Here is a 21,807-nt window from a genome sequence, read left to right on the forward strand (position 1 = left end):
GTGTTTAGAGTGTGGCGGGCGTGAGGGGGTGAGTGGACGCGAGGTTTATTTTTTGGAGCTTTTGTTTACTTTGCAGGTTAGAATTCATGATCAGGGTAAGCGGGGGGGGGTTACGGGAGTCTAGTTTATTGTCTTTCGGATGCAATGATAGCTGCGGTTTTCTTTTCTGTGGGAAATTCGACTGCTTAAGTTGTGACAGTTGGGATTGCGTTCGCGCTTTCTCCTAATTTTTGGCTGTTTGGTTGTTTTTTGTTTTTTTTGAGACGCAGTTTTGCTGTGTCGCCCGGGCTGGAGTGCAGTGGCCGGATCTCAGCTCACTGCAAGCTCTGCCTCCTGGGTTTACGCCATTCTCCTGCCTCATCCTCAGGAGTAGCTGGGACTACAGGCGGCGGCCTGTAGAGATGGGGTTTCACCGTGTTAGCCAGGAAGGTCTCGATCTCCTGACCTCGTGATCCGCCCGTCTTGGCCTCCCAAAGTGCTGGGATTACAGGCTTGAGCCACCGCGCCCGGCAGGTTGTTTTTTTTTTGATAAGAGTTTTAGCTGATTTCTTGTTGCTTTGAGACTTGCAGAGAAGCGGGTGCGTGGTCTTCGTTTTCCCGTTTACGGCTGGTGGAGAAACTGGTTTACCACAGACAGAGTTTTTCTCGGAACGTAATTTTTTTATCGGGCCGTGGAAGGACTAACTTACGGCAGAGTTCTTTTCAGAACACCTCATTTCTTTGTTTTTCTTTGACACGAAGTCTCAATTCGTCGCTCCGTCGCTCAGGCAGGAGTGCAGTGGTGCGATCTCGGCTCCCTGCAGCCTCCGCCTCCCGGGTTCAAGCAATTCTGTCTCAGCCTCCTGAGTAGCGGGAACGACAGGCGCGCCGCCACGCCCGGCTAATTTTTTTATGTTTAGTAGAGATGGGGTTTTACCATGTTGGCCAGGATGGTTTTGATTTCCTGACCTTGTGGTCCGCCCGCTTCGGCCTCCCAAAGTGCTAGGATGACAGGCGTAAGCCACCGCGCCCGGCCTCTTTCTTCCTCCCCATCCCGTCTCTGTAGTACTTAGTACCTTGCTGCTTAGTAGTAGTGTGGCCCTCGGCCAGCAGCTTCAGCATCACCTGGCACCTTGGAGTGACTGACTTAAGAATGCAGACTCGGCCGGGCGCTGTGGCTCACGCCTGTAATCCCAGCGCTTTGGGAGGCCGAGGCGGGTGGATCACCTGAGATCAGGAGTTCGAGATCAGCCTGATCAACATGGAGAAACCCCGTCTCTACTAAAAATACAAAATTAGCCGGGCGTGGCGGCCCATGCCTGTAATCCCAGCTACTCGGGAGGCTGAGACAGGAGAACCGCTTGAACCCGGGAGGCGGAGGTTACGGTGAGCCGTGATCGCGCCATTGCACTCCAGCCTGGGCAACAGAGCAAGACTCCGTCTCAAAAATAAATAAATAAATAATAAATAAAGAGTGCAGACTCTTAGGCCCCACCTTTGCAACATCTACTGAGTCAGAATGTGTAGTCTGTCCCCGGTGACGTTTAAGAAGCACTGATCCGAACATGCTGTATGTTTTAGTTTTCTATCTAACTTCACCCACTTGGAATGTAAGCTCCAGGTCAGCGATTCTTGCCTATTTTGTTGACTGCTCCATCTACAGGTGGCTAGAAAGCTGCCTGGATTTCAATGTATTTGTCGGATTAATCTATTGACAACAGGTGCCCAGGTCCTAGCTCTGAACCCACGGGAGATTAATATTGTGTCTTTCCTACAGAGAAATCACAGAGTTGCAAATCCTCCCGGTTCAGCTTCGTCAGCACTTAATACCATTTGCTGGAGCTCCTGAGTGAGAGCTAGGACAAAACTAGTCCCTGAGCCCAGCGGGAGGATCCACTAGTCCACACCCTCGACCTCTGTCAGCCTCTTCAACCCCTTCTCTCCTCGCTTGAGGAGAATGTGATCGTTTGACAGCCATCAGGAAAAGGTAAGTTTGGGGTAAGCACCTTGTTTTTCTCACACCGCTGCCCCTTCTATTTATCCAGTGGTTTAACCTGGTTTGAGCCAACATCATCTTGCCTGGATTAGCAGGTCTCCTGATTGGTCTCCCTGCTTTTCATTTCATTTATTATTATTATTATTATTTTTTATCAGACCATGCCACACCTCTGCTCAAAACCTGGTTCACCCAGATTTTTTTTTTTTTTTTTTTTGAGACGGAGTCTCGCTCTGTCGCCCAGGCTGGAGTGCAGTGGCGCGATCTCGGCTCACTGCAAGCTCCGCCTCCCAGGTTCACGCCATTCTCCTGCCTCAGCCTCCCGAGTAGCTGGACTACAGGCGCCTCACCAACACGCCTTCAAGCTAATTTTGTATTTTTAGTAGAGATGGGGTTTCACCGTGTTAGCCAGATGGTCTCATCTTCTGGACTCTTGTGATCCGCCGCCTCCCAAAGTGCTGGGATTACAGGCGGGAGCCACCGCGCCCGGCTCTGTTGTTTTTGAGGCTGGGTCTCGTGCTGTCGCCAGACTGAAATGCGCGCCATCTCGGGTTTACTGCAAACTTCTGCCTCCGGGCGCCTGCCGCATCCTCCCCTCAGCCTCCCGAAAGTAGCTGAGCAACAGAAGTGCGCCACCACGCCTCGGCTTAATTTTGTATTTTGTAGAGAAGGAGTCTCACCATGTTGGCTGTGGCTGGTCAACTCCTGGGTTTGCATCCCACCTTTGGCCTCCCAAAGTGCTGCTGGGATGCCAGGCGCGAGCCACCGCCCCTATCGGGTTATCTTGTTTGATCACAAAACGGGCAATTTCTTGAGTGCAAGTCAGAAAATGACCAGAGGGCACTTTAGGCCACCCTGTGTTCCAGAGTGGGGTGGGGACGGTGTGAGAGTAGCTCCAGTGCCAAGGCTGCAGGGCCCCTGATCCCTCTACCTGGGGCTTCCAGGAGGCGCCTGCCTGCCTGCGCTGGAGGGGGACCGGGCTTCCTTTCTTCAAACCGACTCTGAGTTTTCCTTCCAGCGTCACTCTCGCCTTCGGCACATTAGATATTCTGAGGTGGTTCGTGGTCACTTTTACTCAGGAAGACGCTACAAACGAAAAGCTACTAATGCATTTCTTACTGAGGCGGTTTCGCACTTTAAACGCTCAATGGGCAAACTCTCAGCCTGAGTTTTTGTTTGTTTGTTTTTAGTTTTTGAGACGCAGTTTTACTCTGCTCCCAGGCTGGAGTGTGCAGTGTCACGATCTTGGCTCATCAAGCTACCTCCCTCGCCTCCCGGGCTCAAGCGCATTCTCTTGCCTCAGCCTCCCGGTAGTTGGATTACAGGCTGCTGCCACCACGCCTCACTAATTTTTATATTTTTAGTAGAGACGGGGTTTCGGCCAAGTTGGCCACCATGGTCTCAATCCTCAGGACCTCAGGTGATCCACCCGCCTCGCCTCCCTCTCCCAAAGTGTTAGATTACAGGCGTGAGCCACTGAGCCCGCCCCGGAGGAAGCCTTCGGGATTATTTGAAGATGAGCCCGACCCAGAAGAGAAGGGGCCGAATACTTGTTTTTGGTGAAAGGAAGGAGACCAAACCTGAGCCCAGCTCTGCCCACGCCTCTGGGTCTGATCCTGCCGACCTCGATTTCCGGATTGCCGGATCCGCGTTTTGATTTTCGCCCGGATTGATATCCCAAAGATGACGCAAACGGATTGATCCGCGGATTTATTCGATTGATTTGTCCGCACGATGTCCGGCTGATTTGCCGGATTGATGATCCGGATTTATCCGCTGACATCCGCAAGATCGATCCGCTGAACTGATCCGCAGCCGATTGATCCGCTGATTCGATCGATTCAGCGCGCTGGTCTCTCTCTCTGTCACTGTCTCTCTCTCTCTCCTCTCTCTCTCTCTCTGCTGTCTCTCTCTCCTCTCTCTTCTCTCTCTCTCTCGCTCTCCTCTCTCTTCGCTCTCTCTCGTCCCCTCGGGTCTCCCTTTCAGGTCCCTGAGTCTCTCTGGCTGCAAGGCCCACCCAGTCCCTGCTGAAATTGTGGTCTGCCCAGGGCCCCTCTGGCCAGGGTCCGGCATCCGGGAGCAGGAGAGACCGGAGCGCCGGGAACGTCCCCCAGCGAGGGCGCGAGATCGCATACAGATGAGGGATCTAAGTGGAGGCTGCCGGTCACGCTGGTCCTGGGCCCCCACTGTCCCAAGGCAAGGGAGACATCCGAGTGCTGCTGGGTGGCTCTCTGTAGCGGCGAGGGCAGGCGAGGAGCTGGGAGAGGTGAGGGGAGAGGAGGCAACAGGCCTATACTTAACTCCAGCAGGAGAGAGGTCATCATCATGCAGGTGGCTTTCTCAGGGCGAGGCTTATCCATTGCCCTCCGGATGCTGGATCTCGGCGATCCCCTGAATGTAAGGCAACCACCCGCACTCTGTGGTGTAACTGTGTTAGCGCTCTGCTCTCCCTTGATCCTTTTAACCCGTTCTGAAAAGCACGCTTTTGCTTTCGTGCTCCTCAGGAGCAGCCGCCCGTGATCAGGGGCTCGTCGTTCTTCGCGTTGTGCTCCTGCGTCTTCGTGACTCGAACTGCATGTTTGTCACGAGCCTGGGGTTTCAGGGTGGGGTGCACGCGTGGTCTTATTAAGTCATGATTGCCGATTCTTGGCAAGCTGCAAGATCGGGGACCTGTCTAGGTAGGAAGTAAAGGCGGGTGTTTTCCTCCCCTTTTTAGCTGCTTTTTTTTTCTCGTTTATGTCTAAACTAGGTGATATTTGGAGATCAGACACTGTGCGGTGACGCAGAATACAGGATCCTTGTTATATAAATTACTAGGGCTTCTTTTTTAAACTTGCAGGTCTGGTTTGTCAGGAACCCAGTCTGATAGAATCCCCCGAGTCTGACAGGCGTGGTGGTGGTGGTTTGGTTGGTGGTGGTGGTTGTTTTTTTTTTTTCCCCTAAAGTCTGCACACAGCTTAGGTTGGTGGTTTTTTCCCTTGAGCAGACACTTTAATCCGCAAAATGGGATGACTCCTACGTTGCAACACCTTGTAACACTTTGCCGACTTCGGCTGACAGCACATGCCCTAAACATCTTACTTCAGTTTCACAATATTACAGTTTGTCTAGTAGTGTGATGTCTTATGTCCCTGCCGAGGGAGAAATTGAGGGAGAAATTGCAACAAAGCCAAAGTATCAGTTTACATTGCCCTTGAGTTTCATAGGTTACCAGCAAATCATCTGCGTATTAAATCATTCTAGATCCCTCTGGTGGGACAAATTTCTCTAAGTTTTCTTGTAAAGGACAGGAAAATAGTGGGAGAGTTCTGAAACCCTCTGCCATAAATGTCGAACTTTGCCATAAATATGGCATTCCATAAGAATTTAGACTTATCCGTTAGAGGGATACAAAAGCAGGCAGAACATAGATCAACTACAGGGAAAAATTTTGCAAACAGCACTAAATTTAGAATAACTGCAGAGTTAGGAACTACAGGAGCAATGAAAACAAGGGAATTCTATTTACTAAGATAATCGCTTTATATTCACTTTTACAGGATGAGTGTCCTTTTTAAAATAAGCTCTTGCTTTTTTTTTTTGAGACGGAGTTTTGCTCTTGTTGCCCAGGCTTGAGTGTTTTATCTCTGCTCTCACCGACCTCGCAACCTCCCCCGAACCTCCACCCTTGTCTGGCAAGATTCTCCCCTGCCTCAGCCTTCTGAGTAGCTGGGATTACAGGTGCATGTGCCACCGCCGCCTGGCTAATTTTGTGTTTTTAGTAGAGATGGGGTTTTTCCCTGTTGGTCAGGCTGGTCTCGAAATCCTGATCTCAGGTGATCCACCCGCCTCCAAATGCTGGGCTGGGATTACAGGCGGAGCCTGTGCCTGGCGGCTCTTGCTTTTCTTTCTTTCTTTGTTTTCTGTGACATTTATTTTTTTGAGACAGAGTTTCACTCTTGTTGCCCAGGCTGCAGTGCAACCTGGCCTCAATGGCACCCCACCGCCTGCACCTGCCCACCTCAGCCTCCTGAGTAGCTGGGATTACAGGTGTGCACCACCACACCCAGCTAATTCTGTATTTTTAGTAGATACAGGGTTTCAGCATGTTGATCAGTCTGGTCTCGAACTACTGACCTCAAGTGATCCACCTGCCTTGGCCACCCAAAGTGCTGGGATTACAGGCGTGAGCCACCGTGCCTGGCCTTTTTCTTTTTTTTGCTGGAGTTTCCTTCTGGTCGCCTCTGGCTGGAATGGGCAGTGGTGTGATCTCAGCTCACTGCAGCTTCCGCCTCCCTGATTGAAGCGATTCTCCTGCCTCAGTGTCCCTTACAGGCACGCAGCACCATGCCCAGCTAATTTTTGTGTTTTAGTAGAGATGGGGTTTCACCATGTTGGCCAGGCTGGTCTCCAACTCCTGACCTCAAGTGATCCACCTGTCTCAGCCTCCCAAAGTGCTGGGATTACAGGCATGAGCCAGCGTGCCCAGCCTTAATTTTTCTTTCTCTTCTTCTTCTATTACTATTTTTTAAAATAGAGACAGGTTTCCCTATGTTGCCCAGGCTAATCTCAAACTCCTGGTCTCAAGCGGTCCTCCTGCCTCAGCCTCCCAAAGTTTCTGGGATTACAGGCTTGAGCCACTGTACCTGGCCACAAGGGCCTTTTAAAAATAGGCTCCTATTTTTTTTGTTGTTGTTTGTTTTAATTGTTATATAAACGGTTTTATTCCGTCAAATTGAGTTCTCTACAAAGGATATCATTTTATACCTGACCATGGTTTGTCCTTTTGGTGAGTTATTGGTTCTCTCTCTCCAAATAGCATCATTATTCCCTAATGTCTAATGTCATGCATGCACCAATTTGTTTCAGCCCGGATGCTTTTCCAGTTCACTGTGAAACTCTCTCTCTCTCTCTGCCATACTCCTTTTCTTTCAGAAGGCATCAAGTACCAACTAGGTGTCTCTTTCTCCAAGGAGTTCCACAAAATATTCCATCCAGAGTGCAGATGATGGTAGGTAGTCTTTAATCTACACAGGTGTCTTCCCAGTAGGTTTATAGGAGAATCAAGAGAATGAAAGAACACACGTTCCTCAGTCAGAGGACCTATCTGTATGAGAACTGCCAGTGCAAAGTAGCAAGTAGAAAGTTTACCTGGAAAATCAACAACCTGCATTGATCTGTCACCAGATGAAAATCAGGAAATTTCAGAAGAACCTGAAGAATAAGTAGCACTGAAGGACCAGGGGCAGTGGCTCATGCCTATAATCCCAACGCTTGGGGAGGTGGAGGCGGGCATGGATCACTTGAGGTCAGGAGTTTGAGACCAGCCTGGCCAACATGATGAAACCCCGTCTCTACTAAAAATACAAAAATCAGCCGGGCCTGGTAGTGGGTGCCTGTAATCCCAGCTACTCAGGAGACTGAGGCAGGAGAATCACCTGAACCTGAGAGGCAGAGGTTGCAGTGAGCCAAGATCACACACTGCACTTAGCCTGGGTGACAGAGCAAAGACCCCGTCTCAGGAAAAAGAGCCGGGCTGGAAAGCTCAAGCTCAATCCCAGGCCGGTGACCGGCGGAGTCAGGAGATCGAGACCATCCTGAAGTTAACACGGCAGCCCTCGCTCTACTAAAAAATACAAAAAACTAGTCGGGTTGTGTGGGCGCCAGTCCCAGCATTGGAGGCGGGAGGCAGGAGAATGGCGGGGAACCCGAGAAAGTGAGCTGCAGTGAGCGGATCTGCCATTGCATCTACAGCCTTTACAGGAGCCAGCAGACCTCGCCTCAAAAAAAAAAAAGCACCAGTATCTGTCAAAGAAGCAAGGCTATTTTTGGGCTGAAGAAGTTATTGACACATAGGGTTGGTTCTCCTGTTTCCCCTGCCAAGACTTCCCAGTCTGTCAATTTTAAGTGAGTTTCGTTCCCGCCTCCCATTCCTCAGTCCCTGCAACTTGCATTCTCTGGTGTCTCTTTCCTTTTTTACTTTCTTTCTTTTTCTTTTTCTTTTTCTTTTTTTTTTTTTTTTGAGACGAGTCTCGGTCCCTTGCCCAGGCTGGAGTGTAGTGGGAAGTGAGTCTCTGCTCTCACTGCAGGAGAACTCCACCTGGGTTCAAGTACCTCCCTGCCTCAGCCTCCTCCTGGAGAAGCTGGACTACAGGCGCCAGCCACCGCAAGTAAAGCCAGTTTTGTATTTTAGTAGAGATGGTTTCACCATGTTGGCCAGGATGGTCTCATCTCCTGGACCTATGATCTGCCCCGGCCCTCAGCCTCCAAAGTGCTGGGATTACAGCATGGAGCCACTGCCACAAGCAGCCCTCCTCTCTGGAAGTCTCTCTTTCTACAATCCCTCTTCTGCTCTCCTGGCCCTTGCAATAACGACTTAAAAGGTTTTCCTGTTTCCTTTGCTCCCCTCATAGGAGATCCAGAGTAGGGACAGATCCCCCTTAGTTGTGAGCAGCTAGCACAGCAGTTTAGCCTTTCCTCTTTTCTTCTTTCTCTAGACTGTCCCAAATCTTAGTAGAGTCTCTGGCCAGGTTGCTCAGGCTGGAATGCAGTGTGATTCAGCTCTCACTGCAGGAGATCCCCGCCTCCCGGGTTCATTGCCGACCTCCTACTTTAGCTCCCGAAAGTAGCTGGGATTACAGGCACACACCACCACACCTAGCTAATTTTTGTACTCTGTAGAGACGGGTTTGCCGCCACAGGCTGGTCTCACCTCAGGTGATCTCACACTTCGCCTCCCAGTGCTGGGATTACAGGCGTGAGCCACCACGCCGGGCCTACCCTACCACTTTTTGCCTAACTTGAGTTTGGATAGTCAGTAAGAGAGCCGAGACAAAGGTGGGCTAAGACCTGGGCAGAATTTTGATCTGCTTCTGGATCTATGCCAGTAAATTCTGAGACTGCCTGGAGAAACTGCTGAGGAAATCAATGGTAGACTCTGGGACTTCTGGATACAGAACTGCAATGTTTCTTTTTTTCTTTTTTTCTTTTCTTTTTTTAAGTAGACAGGAAGTCTCCATATGTTGCCCAGACTGGTCTCAAACTCCTGGGCTCAAGTGACCCTCCCGCCTTGGCTTCCCAAAGGGATGGGATTGAAGGTGTGAGCCACCGTGTCCGGCCGACAATTCCGTTTATAGCCCCAGGAAATGTCACCCCTTTACATAGGTAGGCAGATGCAAGCCCTGAAATACATGTTGTCAAGAATTTGTCCTCGAGAAGGAAACTTAGCACCATTTGCTACACACAGTTCATCCTCAATTCAACTGGTAATTGGAGCGATCAGCTGTGTGATTAACTGCCTTTAGCCAAAGGGAAAATAAAGCCTCGGATACCTCCATGACAAGGAGGTAGTGATAACCTGGAGCCAGCCACCTAGGCTAAACTCCCAGAGATAGAGGGAGGCAGTGGTTATCGCCAATCCCAGGCACTCCCAAGGCCGAGATGGCGGATTACCTGAAGTCAAGAGTTTGTGACCAGCCTGGCGCAATACAGTGAAACTCTGCCTGCATCAGTCAGGGGTTTCAGCATCGCCAATCCCATATTGGGAGACTGAGGCAGGAGCATCAGCTGGAACCCGGAGGCGGAGGTTGCAGTGAGCCGAGATTGCTTGATTGCATCTCCAGCTCGTGATGATAGAGCAAGACTCTGTCTCAAAAAAAAAAAAAAAAAAAAAAAAAAACCAGTACATAAATATCAATCAACCAGTCAAGTACATTCCCAGAGATAGAAAGGAGATGGGGGACACTATCTTCCTTGATATTTATCTTTTGAGTTGGTGGCTTCAAGGCCCTCAAGGGTAAACCTTCCTAGGTTGTAAAACCGGCAAGAGGCTTATTTAGCTGTTAATATGACCTCACGAGGCTGTGGGCGTATGCTGACACCTGGCAATTTCAGCATTTTGGGGGGCCGAGGTGGAAGGATCGCTTGGGCCCAGGAGTTTGAGGCCAGCCTGGGCAAATAAGGGGAAGACACCGTCTCTAACAAAACAAAACAAAACAAAACAAAATTAAAATTAGCCAGTTAGCCTTGTGTGGTAACGCACACCTCTGGTTCCAGCTAGGAGGCAGGCTGAGGCCTGAGGACCGCCTGAACCCAGGAGTTCGAGGCTGCAGAGTAAGCCAGGATAACGCCACTGCACCCAGCCTGGGTGACAGAGAGAGACCCTGTCTCAAAAAGCAGAGACTCACGCCTCAAAGGCGGGGAAACGCCTCTTTCAAGTATGGCACCAGGCACATGTTCTTTTTCTTTTGAGGCAGGCTCTTGTCACTCGGGTGGGAGTGCAGTGGCACCATCACTGCTCACTGCAGCCTCCTCCTGCCTTTTGTTTTGGTTTGGTTTGGTTTAATTTAGAGACGAGGTCTCTCGCTGTGTTGCCCAGGCTGGTCTCCAACTCCTGGGCTCAAGAAGTGATCCTCTCGCCTTGGCCTCCCAAAGTGCTGGGATTACAGGCGTGAGCCATCGTGCCCCGCCAACATTTTTCTTTCCTTCTTCCAGTTCTGTATTTACTTTTTTTTTTTTTTTTTTGAGACAGAGTCTCGCTCTGTCGCCCAGGCTGGCTGGAGTGGTACATGTGGCATGATCTCGGCTCACTGCAACCTCTCCGAATTCTGGTTCAAGCGACTCCTGCCTAGCCTCTCCGAAAGTAGCTGGGATTACAGTGCACGCACTCACCACGCCTGCTACTTTGTATTTTAGTAGAAACAGGATTTGCCATGTTGGTCAAGCTGGTCTCGAACTCCTGACCTCAGGTGATCTGCCCACCTGGGCCTCCCAAAGTGCTGGGATTACAAGGTGTGAGCCACGGCGCCTAGCCTGTATTTACTCTTCTATTACACATATCCCGGGGGTGCTGAGGTCTGAGAAGGCTTGGACATAAGGGTCTTACGATAGCAAAATGGCAACATTATAATTGAAGGAAAGGTCCATGTCGGGATGGTGGCCCTGAACATCAGAGTGTCTTGTTTCCTCCTGGGAACATGTACAGAGGCTGTCAGGAGACTCTAAAAGTATTCATGAAAAGCCTGCCTCCCTCCCTTCTTTCCTTCCTTCCTTCCGTCTTTTTTTTTTTTTTGACGGGAGTCTCAGTTCCTGTCGCCCAGGCTGGAGTGCAGTGGCGCCATCTCGGCTCAGTGCAACCTCCGCCTCCCGGGTTTAAGCAATTCTCCTGCCTCGGCCTCTCGAGCAGCTGGAATTACAGGCACGAGCCACGACGCCCGGCTAATTTTTTTGTATTTTCACCATGTTGCCCAGGTTGGTCTCCAACTCCTGGCGTCAAGTGATCCGCTCGTCTCGGCCTCTCAAAGTGCTGGGTTTAGAGGCGAGTCACCGCGCCCGGCCCATGAAAAGCCTTTCTACATGGCTTTTCCGACCAGTCTTGCGTGGTCTCCCAAGGCCATTAGCGGGACCCAAACTGTTCTTGAGAGCCTTGTAGTCCGGCCTTCACTGTCATGCATGACACGTCTGCTTCTCTTTGGGAGTGGGATGAGTCAGTTCTAGTCCTTCCAGAAGATCCTGCTGCCTACAAGCCGAGCACCTGCCTGGGTGGGATCAGCAGCTCCCGCGGAGTCGATCTCCCCCTAGGTGGGGGACGGAAGTCAACCCTGACGGGTCCTTCCTAAACCTCTGAGCCGGATACTTGGCTGTACCAGGATTAATTGCCCATACATACTCTGTCGTTTCTGCCAGCGGTTAACAGATCCTGGGATATTTTCCTCACGGGCCTAGTCCACGCCGGAAAAAGCTGTTCTGGCTTTTTCCTCTACACACCCCAAACTTGCAGAAAAGACGCGGCTTTGGCCTGGAAAAGCAAGAGATCGCAACGTTTGCAGCTAACACGTTACCAAAGGCTCTTCCCCGGGCGGGGGAAGAAGAGGAACAGCAGCAGTCTTTGCGAGAGAAAAACACAAACGCCATCTGATCCCTCCTGTTTTTCAACCTTTTGAATACCAGGGGAAAGCGCGAACGCAGTCCCCCACTACCACAAATTATGCAGTCGAGTTTCCCACATTTGGGGAAATCGCAGGGGTCAGCACATCCGGAGTGCAATGGATAAGCCTCGCCCTGGGAAAACCACCTTCATGATCATGGTATCTCCCCGCCAGGTAAGTATGAGCTGTTCTTGCCCCTTCCTCTCACACTCTCGTGCCCACCGCTCTCTAACACACGGTCACTTCTCTCATGCGGCCCCAGCCGCCTCACCCTCTCCAGTCCCCTTACTCCACCCTCGCTGCTAGGGAAAGTCACACCGGCAGCACTTGGAAATCCGCACGGGACGTGGGGTTCCAGACCGAATGTGACCGGCAGCCTCCGCGCGCCGTGCTCATCTGCATACGCCACGCCCCCGCTGGGGGACGTCCCCGGCGCCCCGGTCTCTCCAGCTGCCTGCCCCGGGACCTACTGAGGGACAGGCCAGGGTGTCTCGGGGCTGGGTGGGCGCATGTGGGGGCGCGGCCGGGAGTCTGGGACCTGAAAGGGAGCCCTGAGAGGACGAGAGAGAGAGACACCGAGACACAGAGAGAGAGAGAGACAGACACACACAGAGAGAGAGAGAGAGAAGAAGAGGGCGAGAGGGAGAGAAGAAGAAGAGGGGGAAAGAGAGAGAGAGAGAAAGAGAAGAGAAGAGGGGGAGAGAGGAGGAGAGAGGAGAGAGAGAGAGAGGAGAGGGGGGAGAGAGAGAAAGAGCTTGCGGCCCCACCGCCCAGTCCCCGAGGGACCTAGCGTCTGGGCCGGGCGGGGCTCGGGTTTGGGCTCACCTTCCTCTCAGCAAAAGGCAAGTTTCGGCCCCTTCTCTTCTCGCCAGCCCAACAGAAGTCTTCCCCACAGGACACAACTATTATGAGGTTCCCCTCCTCCGTCCGGTTAAACATTAAGCACTAAGATTTCCCCAAGCAGCTTGACAGAACATCGTTTTCCTTGAGCATCTTCCCTGGTAGGCCTGTCAGAAATGGCTGCAACTAACAGGAGAACCTAAAGGAGAGGGGCCGGGTGGAGTCGGGGGAGAATCAAGCCTCTTTGAAGGAAAACAAATCAGGACAAAGTACAAAGTTGTCCACTATGCAAACCGTGCGTGCACTGGTCGAGTTAAGTGTATAACGCTGGACAACAGACCGTGTTTAAACACTTGGGAAAATCTGTAAATACACTGTTATTATTATTATTTTATTATTTTATTGGTTGTTGTTGTTGTTGTTGTTGTTGTTGTTGTTGTTGTTGTTTGAGACGGAGTTTCGCTCTTGTTGTCCAGGCTGGAGTGCAATGGGCTGCCATTTCATCCTTCCGCAACCTCCCCGGTTCGCTACCTCCTGCCTCAGCCTCCCGGTAGCTGGGATTACAGGCATGCCCACCACCTGCCACTCGTATTTTTAGTAGAGACGGGTTTCCCTGTTGCAGGCTGGTCTCAACTCCCACCCTCAGGTGATTTCGCCCACTCTCAGCCTCCTGAAGTGTTGGGATTACAGGCGTGAACCACCATGCCCGGCCACTGTTATGTTTTATAGTCAATTCACCCGATCTGAGATATTCTAGGTAATCTGTTCAACCTTCATTTTATGCTCAGATGGTGAGCCGTCCTCGATTTTTTTTTGAGACGGGACCCTGGCCAGCCACCAGGGTTGGCGCAGTGCATGCCATCTCCCCTGGGTTCAAGCAATTCTGCCTCAGCCTCCCGAGTAGCTGGGAGCCATGGTGCACCCGCCATCATGCTCCGTTAATTTTTATTTTATTCAGCTGGTCTTGAACTCCTGATCTCAGGTGATCCGCCGCCTGCTCCTCCCCAGAGCGCATCAAGGTCGTGCCTATTTTTACGTAACTCGAACTTTCTACCATTCTATTGAGAAGTAGGAGTCCACCCTCTCCTGATCTGCCTGGCCTTGCACAACGGTATTTGGCAGAAGCGTGACGCCCGTGGCCCCAGGCTGGGTGGGAGGCATCCTTACAGCTCCAAAGGCATCTGGGTCTCCGGAATCGTCTGGGAGGTTTGCGCCGTCATGGAAGAAGGCTGACTATGCAGGCTGCCGTGTCGTGAGGAAGCCCGAGGCTTTGTGGAGAGAAATACATGGAAACAGTTTCAGTCCCCAACCGAGACCCTAGGCATCAGGGAGCAGAACATCAAAACTGCGGATTTGGGGATAGAAATGCGTGATCATTGTTGTTGCAAAGCCCTTACGTTTTGAGGGTGGTCTTTTCGGGAAGCAATAGAGAAATGGAACGGGGAGACGGACAGTGAGCAGACAAGTAATATGCAGCAGAAGGGGGAAAAACGTGGACCACGGGATAGAGAAGAGGGCGTGGAGAGAAAAGGCTGCGGTTGAGGGCTTAACATGTTAGACAGGGGGGTCACGGAAAGCCTCCCTGCTTCTCTCTGTTTGCTCCAAACTCTTGCTTCTCTTTGCTTGCTCAGCTTATGATTCCCCCAAAGGTCACCCCCAATGGCGGTTGTTTCTCCCCAGCTCCAGCTTCACGCGGTCCTGTTAAGTCCTAGGACCACAACCAACTCTCTAGACTTGTTTGCTTTTCTTCTAAATGCAGCCACACACACACACACACACACACACACACACACACACACACTCATTTTTGAGACGGAGTCTCGCTCTGTCACCAGGCTGGAGTGCGGTAGCACGATCTCAGCTCACTGCAACCTCCTCACTGGGTTCAAGTGATTCCCACCAGCCTCCCCGAAAGTAACTGGGACTACAGGCCTCACCAAGCCCAAGCATCTATTATTTTGTAGAGACCGTTTCACCTCTACAACAGGATGGTCTCTTGATCTCCCACCTCGATCCGCCTCTCTTTGGCCTCCCAAAGTGCTGGGATTTCATAGCTGGAGCCACTGCTGGCAGCCAAAAAGCTGTTTTTAAAAATTTTTAGCCAGATCCGCCAGCTGCCCAGGCTGGTCTTGAACTCCTGGGCTCAAGCAATCTTCCCACTTTGGACCCCCAAAGTGCTGGGATTACAGGGGTAAGCCACCGCACCCAACCTCAATCTTCTTGTGATCTGTTATGTTGACAACCAAAGACAGCTATTTAGTGGTTGATGGGTGGACAGTGTATACAGCATGGACACACTGGACAGAGGCGTGACTCAATGTTCCAGGTAGGACGGCAACAGATTTCATCACGCTGCTCAGAACAACATAACATTTAAAACATAAATCGTCTCTGCAGTTTTTCATTTAATGTTTTCAGATTTCAGGTAACTGCTGTAACTTGAAGAAAAGTGAAACTGCAGAAAAGGCAGGACCACTGGACTGCTGCTTTCATTCCTACGCCCACGTTTTAGAGTGCCCCACAATAAGCACTCTAACAATGAAAACCAGGGGCCGAGGGATGCACCTTCCACTCTACTTCCTTCCCCAGAAAAGATCACCTTGGTACAGAATAGCAAATTGGTAAGTGAAACACTGTCTAGCTTTTGGCCCTATACTTAGTATTTCTTAACATTTACACAGCGTTTTCACATTTCCAAAGCACAGTACCAACGTTTATTAATCCTCACAACACCCCTGTGAGGTAGGTCAATATGTCCTTTAGAGTAGAAAACTGAGGCAGAGGTCAAGCAAACCTGCCCTGGGCCACAGAGCAGCAGATGAAGGGGCTAGACCTGGATCCAGAAGCTAGGGCTCTTGGTCCTGCCTTCATCCACTGGTGGACATCACATGGGCTTATTTTTACCAGTGAAGGTTATGTGAAGGACAAACGCACTCAGCCAGCAACGGAAAATCAACAGTTCAAACAGCACTGGGGAACACGTCAGTTAAAGAGACGAAACACTGATCAGCTCATGAATGAGACAAGAGAACATGCTGCTGAGGAAGTGTGGAATCATCACGACCGGGGACTAGACCAAGAATGGGCGCTCAGGAGGGTTCAGGAAAATGTCAACAAACTAGGAACCCATCCAAGGGGTGACAGGCCCAAATCCCTATGGGTCTCCAAATGGTAGAAAAATTAGAAAAAGATAGTGGAAAAATCCAACCACGCAACCTAACTTTAAACTAGGAATGACAGTAATGTTCATTCACATTAGAAAGGCCGACAGTGTTTGTAATATAACTACTGGCGACAGTATCCTATTTGTATGCCAACTTTCATCTCAAGTATTCTACTTTTCTTTCCCCACAGACAAACAAGTGTTGTTCTTTACAGCAGACCTCTTTCTCTCTACATACCAATCTATCCACTCGCATAACTACTAAGTGGCTCACTGGTATATGTCTCATGCTTAATTGACTGAGCTAGGCGTGGAATCCTGGAAACCACAACAGACTGTACTTTGCTCCTGTATTTCAGGAATAACTGTCGCTAACCTGCCTCTGTCCGATTCCACCTTCTATGAAGTACACACAGAGGAGCAGTTCATTCCTTTGTAAAGGGATTGGTGGACTTTGTTCGAGATGCCATTTCAAAAGAAACGAGAAAAAAGAAAAACTAAGACCTGCACTGTAAAGCATTATATAGGAGTAGATTTATTACATCTACTTCACATTTTAGAGAGTGCTACGGTGTCTCGGTAGGAGGCAGGAACCCGAGTTCCTCGTTCAGAAACAGGGTTGGAAACAGTCTCCCGATGGAAATCAAGTGGCTGTCATCTGCCTGGTCTCCTCAAGTATCGAGTGGGATCAGTTGAGGGCTGAGCAAAAGTGGGGACTGGGAAGATGACGAGAAAATATAACTTTTCGGTAGATTGTCGAGGCCAAAGTCAGACTGAGGAGTGAACAGTGTGAAGGAGCAGTTGAGAGCCTCACGGTGTGGAAGGCCTAAGGGTTAGAGGCGAGGTTGGCGAGATGCGGGTGCTGGTGTCTGAGGACCTATTGGATTTCGGGCCGTGTGTCCCTCAGCGTCTAGATTCCTGCTTCGTAGGTGATGAGACACTGCATGTAGCGTGTTCCCCTCAGAGACTACCACTTACGAGAGTGCCCATCATTATTTTTGGTGGCAAGGTAGCTGCTATTTTCCTGTAAGCAGAAGCCGCGGAAGAAAATGGTGGGATTAAGACCCGCCCCCGTCCCCGCCCCTTTTCGCTCCTGCTCCGCCCCTTCCCCGCCTTCTACGTGCGCCCCTTGCTTTGGTCGGACTGCGCGGGCGCGCAAGGGGGACTCGGAAGTTCAGACGGAAGTGGCGTCAGGGGAGCTTTAGGGACTGGACCTGCAGTGTAAACAGAGACGCTGCAAATCGCTTGTGGATGGTGTAGGCATCATACTACACCTGCAAATCGCTGCAAATCGCTGCAGGCCACCATGAACCGGCTTCCGGATGATTACGACCCCTACGCGGTTGAAGAGCCTAGCGACGAGGATCCGGCTTTAAGCAGGTGGGCCCCTGCCCCCGCCTGGCCCCCGAGGTTTTGGGTCGAGGCCTGGCTTTGATCGCCTCACTCGTTGCGCCTGCCGAGCCTATGCAGACCCTAGCGGCTCGGAGCCTGTCGTGCCTCACTGTCACTTGTGCGAGGCTAAAGGGCTTTCCTGATGGGGTCGCGCAGCCCCGGGGGGGGGCGGGGCCGATGTCTCCTGTAGAAAGAGGGATATTCCGGAATCACGGGGGATCGCGTGTAAATCTTCAAAAGCAATGAGATCGAAACCTACCTCTACAGCTTAGTAGCAGAGTGACGGAAGGCAAGTCACTTATCCTCGATTACTCACCTGTAAAATTGAACTATAATAACGTATAGTTGTATAACCTATATAGCACAGTGTAACACACTACGTTTGTTGTGAGGCTCACAGGACTTAATGTGAAGTGTCCATCTTGAAGACTAAACTGCCATAAACAGAAATAAGGGAATGTTGAATAGCCTTTTTTTTTTTTTTAACGGGGACTGTTTTATGCTTGCTCTGAGCAACAGTGGGAAATCATAAGGTCCTTGTCTTCCAGAGGCTTATAGTATAATAAGGGTAATAAGATAAAGTACGTATATCTTGGCAGTGCATTGTAGAAAATATTGACCTGAGGTAGTCACAGAAGAAGGTTCGTGGTATTTCCAGAAGGGAGGTCTTTATTCTACCAGGGAAACTTGAAGCTATTTTGCCAAGAGATTTCCACACAAATTTAGTTATTTCTTAAGCTGTCAGCAAATCCTGTTGTTAAACTTTAAAACATTCATTCTGTCCAAAGAAGCTTTCTGTAAAGCTGTGCTTTCATTAACAACGTTGGCCAGGTGTGGTGGCCCATGCCTGTAATCCCAGGACTTTGGGAGGCTAAGGCGGGAGAATCTCTTGAGCCTAGTAGTAAAGGAACAGCCTGGGCAACATAGTGAGACCTCATTTCTTAAAAAAAGAAAAAAAATATCAAAAGAACAATGTTTCCTCATATTGTCATGGGGAGACATTGGATGCATGGGAAATCAGACTGCTGTTAAGATTTCTTTTGTGGGGAGTGAGGATGAATACCAGGATTCCCTACGAAAAAGAGTTTCAGTTAATGGGTCCTGTCTGTGAAAGGAGATATATATATGTCTTATTTATTTATTTATTTTGAGACAGAGTCTCACTCTGTCAGCCAGGCTGGAGTGCAGTGGCGTGATCTTGGTTCACTGTAGCCTCCACCTCCTGGGTTCCAGCAATTCTCCTGTCTCAGCCTCCTGGGTAGCTGGGATTACAGGCACGAGCTACCACGCCCGGCTTATTTTTTGTATTTTTAGTAGAGACGGAGTTTCACCATGTTGGCCGGGCTGGTCTCGAACTCCTGACCTTAGGCGATCCGCCCACCTCAGGCTCCCAAAGTGCTAGGATTACAAGGATGGGCCACTGAGCCCAGCCTGTTGTATCATTTCTTTAAGGAAGCTTTATAATCCTGTGACAGTTGCCACTGGTAAGGTAACTGTAAAGATAAATATTATAAAAACATAACAGTGTTATCAGACAATATTGCCTGTTGAAGGCTCTGAGCCAAATGGTTATTATTTTAAAAAGGGAGATTAGTGTTAGAGAGGTGTCTGTCAGGATTTAATTTTACACTATTTATAAGCTAATACATTGTAGCCTGTTAACTGTTTCATGGTAGCTGACCGAAGACATGAGACTCCTGGGTCAAAGATAAGACTACACATAGCACAGCAAGCAGTATGAGCATCATGTTTGTGTGGCTTGCTCTTGCTTGTCAACCCTACAGGTATTATGCTGATGGTCCTAGAAGAATGCTGCACATTCAGTGGGTTGGCATCGTGGCTAAAGAATACTTGAGCTTGGAGAATCCACCTCTTTCATGGCAGACAGTAAATACACCTGCTCTTTGTCCTGGAAAGAGAAATTATCTCATTCTTCAAGGTTGTTTGTTGCAGACACAATCCTGAGAAATGGCTGGAGTGAACAGTGGTCAGAACCTTGCATTCTTGGCATACTTAACTTGCATATCCAGTGTCCATGATTTATTATTGCCTTTCCCAGTAGTGCTGAAAACTGAGACTTTGGTTGAAATAATCAAAAGAATTGAAGAAAATTTGTAGAAAAAATAACTCTTGCTTTGTGATTCAGTTTTTTAAAATTAAACATTTTATTTTGAAGTTTTTGTAGATTCACATTCAGTTATAAGAAATAATACAGGTCTGGTGCAGTGGCTCACACCTGTAATCCCAGCACTTTGGGAGGCCAAGGCAGGAGAATCACTTGAACTCAAGAGTTCAAGATCAGCCTGAGCAACATGATGAAATCATGTCTCTACCAAAAATACAAAATATTAGCTGGGTATGGGGGTGCATATCTGTGGTGAGGGTGGGAGGGTGAGGCAGTTGGTTGGCTTGAGCCTGGGAGGCAGAGGTTTCAGTGAGCCAAGATGGCACCATTGCACTCCAGCCTGGGCAACACAGTGAGACCCCCATCTCAGAAAAAAAAAAATAATAATAATACAGAGAGATCCTGTGTACCCTTTCTCCAGTTTCCTCCAGTGTTAACATACTACAAAACTATAGTGCAGTATCACAACCAGGATATCTATCTATTTATAGATCTATCTATGTATTTTTTGAGACGGATTCTGAATCCTGAGGCAGGAGAATTGCTTGAACCCAGGAGGCGGAGATTGCAGTGAGCAGAAATCATGCCACTGTACTACAGCGTGGGTGACAAGAGCGAGACTATCTCAAAAAAAAGAAAAAAAAAAAAAAGAAAAAAAAACCCAGCCTGGGCAACATGGCAAAATCCCATTTCTACAAAAATTAAAAAAAAAAAAGACTGGGAATGGTGGCATGTGCCTGTAGTTCCAGCTACTGGGGAAGCTGAGGTGGGAGGATTGCTTGAACCGGGGAGGTGGAGGTTGCAGTGAACTGAGATCATGCGACTGCACTCCAGCTTGGGTGACAGAGTAAGATGCCATCTCCAAAAAAAAAAAAAAAAAAGATTGGAAATATGCAGAACTGGCCTATTAAGTGAGAATAGCTATATGTAATATATGAGTATATCAAATGCAACCATGTAATACTTACAATTGTTGTTGGACAGTGAGATGCTGGGAGTTTTAAATTATTTTAATTTTTAAATATTCATATTCTTTTTGATTTAAATATATACTAGCTCTGAGGATGAAGTGGATGTGCTTTTACATGGAACTCCTGACCAAAAACGAAAACTCATCAGAGAATGTCTTACTGGAGAAAGTGAATCATCTAGTGAAGATGAATTTGAAAAGGAAATGGAAGCTGAATTAAATTCTACCATGAAAACAATGGAGGACAAGTTATCCTCTCTGGGAACTGGTAAACTTTTGGTTCAATTTTATATATATTTTTGTAAGCTCTATAAGGGCAGGAACCTTATTTGTGTTCTTCTGTGTCCCCAGTACTTTCAATAGGTGCTCAATAAATATTTATTGAATGAAGGAGTAAATGTATTTGGCAGTCTGAGCTAGAGTCTTCCTTTTCTCATTTAAAAAAGTTATTGATTTATTTATTACTTTAGGTTCAATGTCTCATTCTGTCACCCAGGCTGGAGTGCACTGGCATGATCATAGCTCACTGTAGCCTAAAACTCCTGGGCTCAAATGATCCTCCCACCTCTGCTTCTTGAATAACTGAGATTACAGGCATGTACCACTGTGCCCAGCTAATTAAAAAAAAAAATTTGGCACGGGCACGGTGACTCACGCCTGTAATCCCAGCACTTTGGGAGGCCGAGGCGGGTGGATCACGAGGTCAGGAGATTGAGACCATTCTGGCTAACACAGTGAAACCCCGTCTCTACTAAAAATACAAAAAATCAGCCGGACATGGTGGCGAGCGCCTGTAGTCCCAGCTACTCGGGAGGCTGAGGCAGGAGAATGGCGTGAACCCAGGAGGCGGAGCTTGCAGTGAGCTGAAATAGGGCCACTGCACTCCAGCCTGAGAGACAGGGAGACTCCGCCTCAAAATAAAATAAAATAAAATAATTTGTAGCGACTGGGTGCAGTGGCTCACACCTGTAATCCCAGCACTTTGGGAGGCCCAGGCGGGTGGATCACCTGAGGTCAGGAGTTCGAGATGAGTCTGGCCAACATGACGAAACCCCGTCTCTACTAAAAATACAAAAATTAGTTGGGTGTGGTGGCACGCATCTATAGTCCCAGCTACTCGGGAGGCCAAGGCAGGAGAATGGCTTGAACCCGGAAGGCAGAGGTTGCAGTGAGCCGAGATTGTGGCACTACACTCCAGCGAGGGCGAGGGAGAGGGAGTGAGACTCCATCTCAAAAAAAAAAAAAAAAAAAAGAGGCTGGGCTTGGTGGCTCACGCTTGTAATCCCGGCACTTTGGGAGGCCGAGGCGGGTGAATCACGAGGTCAGGAGTTCGAGACCATCCTGGCCAACACAGTGAAACACACCTCTACTAAAAATATAAAAATTAGCTGCGCGTGGTGGTGCGCACCTGTAATCCCAGCTACTCAGGAGGCTGAG

General features: G+C 49.4%; 1 protein-coding gene and 3 non-coding genes across 7 annotated transcripts in view; 3 read left to right on the forward strand and 1 right to left on the reverse strand.

The window, feature by feature from the left end:
• The first annotated feature begins 61 nt into the window (after nucleotides 1-61).
• On the forward strand, nucleotides 62-225 carry LOC116276184. The gene has a single exon (XR_004185621.1). It is a non-coding gene; the product is annotated as a U1 spliceosomal RNA (small nuclear RNA).
• Nucleotides 226-1,468: 1,243 nt separating this feature from the next.
• The window catches only part of EAPP (E2F associated phosphoprotein), a 43,045-nt gene continuing 22,706 nt past the window's right edge, over nucleotides 1,469-21,807 (forward strand). Inside the window, exons 1-3 of one of the 4 annotated variants that reach the window (XM_031668184.1) lie at nucleotides 1,469-1,966; nucleotides 15,139-15,341; nucleotides 20,457-20,638. In XM_031668184.1, coding sequence (XP_031524044.1) covers nucleotides 15,259-15,341; nucleotides 20,457-20,638 — 265 coding nt within the window. In that variant the 5' untranslated portion in view covers nucleotides 1,469-1,966; nucleotides 15,139-15,258. Of the gene's footprint in view, nucleotides 1,967-14,878; nucleotides 15,047-15,138; nucleotides 15,342-17,046; nucleotides 17,264-20,456; nucleotides 20,639-21,807 lie in introns of those variants that run through there. The other 3 variants (XM_031668183.1, XM_031668186.1, XM_031668185.1) reach the window with 3 other exon arrangements.
• Nucleotides 4,268-4,424, forward strand: LOC116276173. Its single transcript, XR_004185611.1, has one exon. It is a non-coding gene; the product is annotated as a U1 spliceosomal RNA (small nuclear RNA).
• Nucleotides 11,900-12,062, reverse strand: LOC116276118. Its single transcript, XR_004185562.1, has one exon. It is a non-coding gene; the product is annotated as a U1 spliceosomal RNA (small nuclear RNA).

This window comes from Papio anubis, chromosome 7 (assembly GCF_008728515.1).
Source record: "Papio anubis isolate 15944 chromosome 7, Panubis1.0, whole genome shotgun sequence".
Classification (NCBI taxonomy): domain Eukaryota; kingdom Metazoa; phylum Chordata; class Mammalia; order Primates; family Cercopithecidae; genus Papio; species Papio anubis.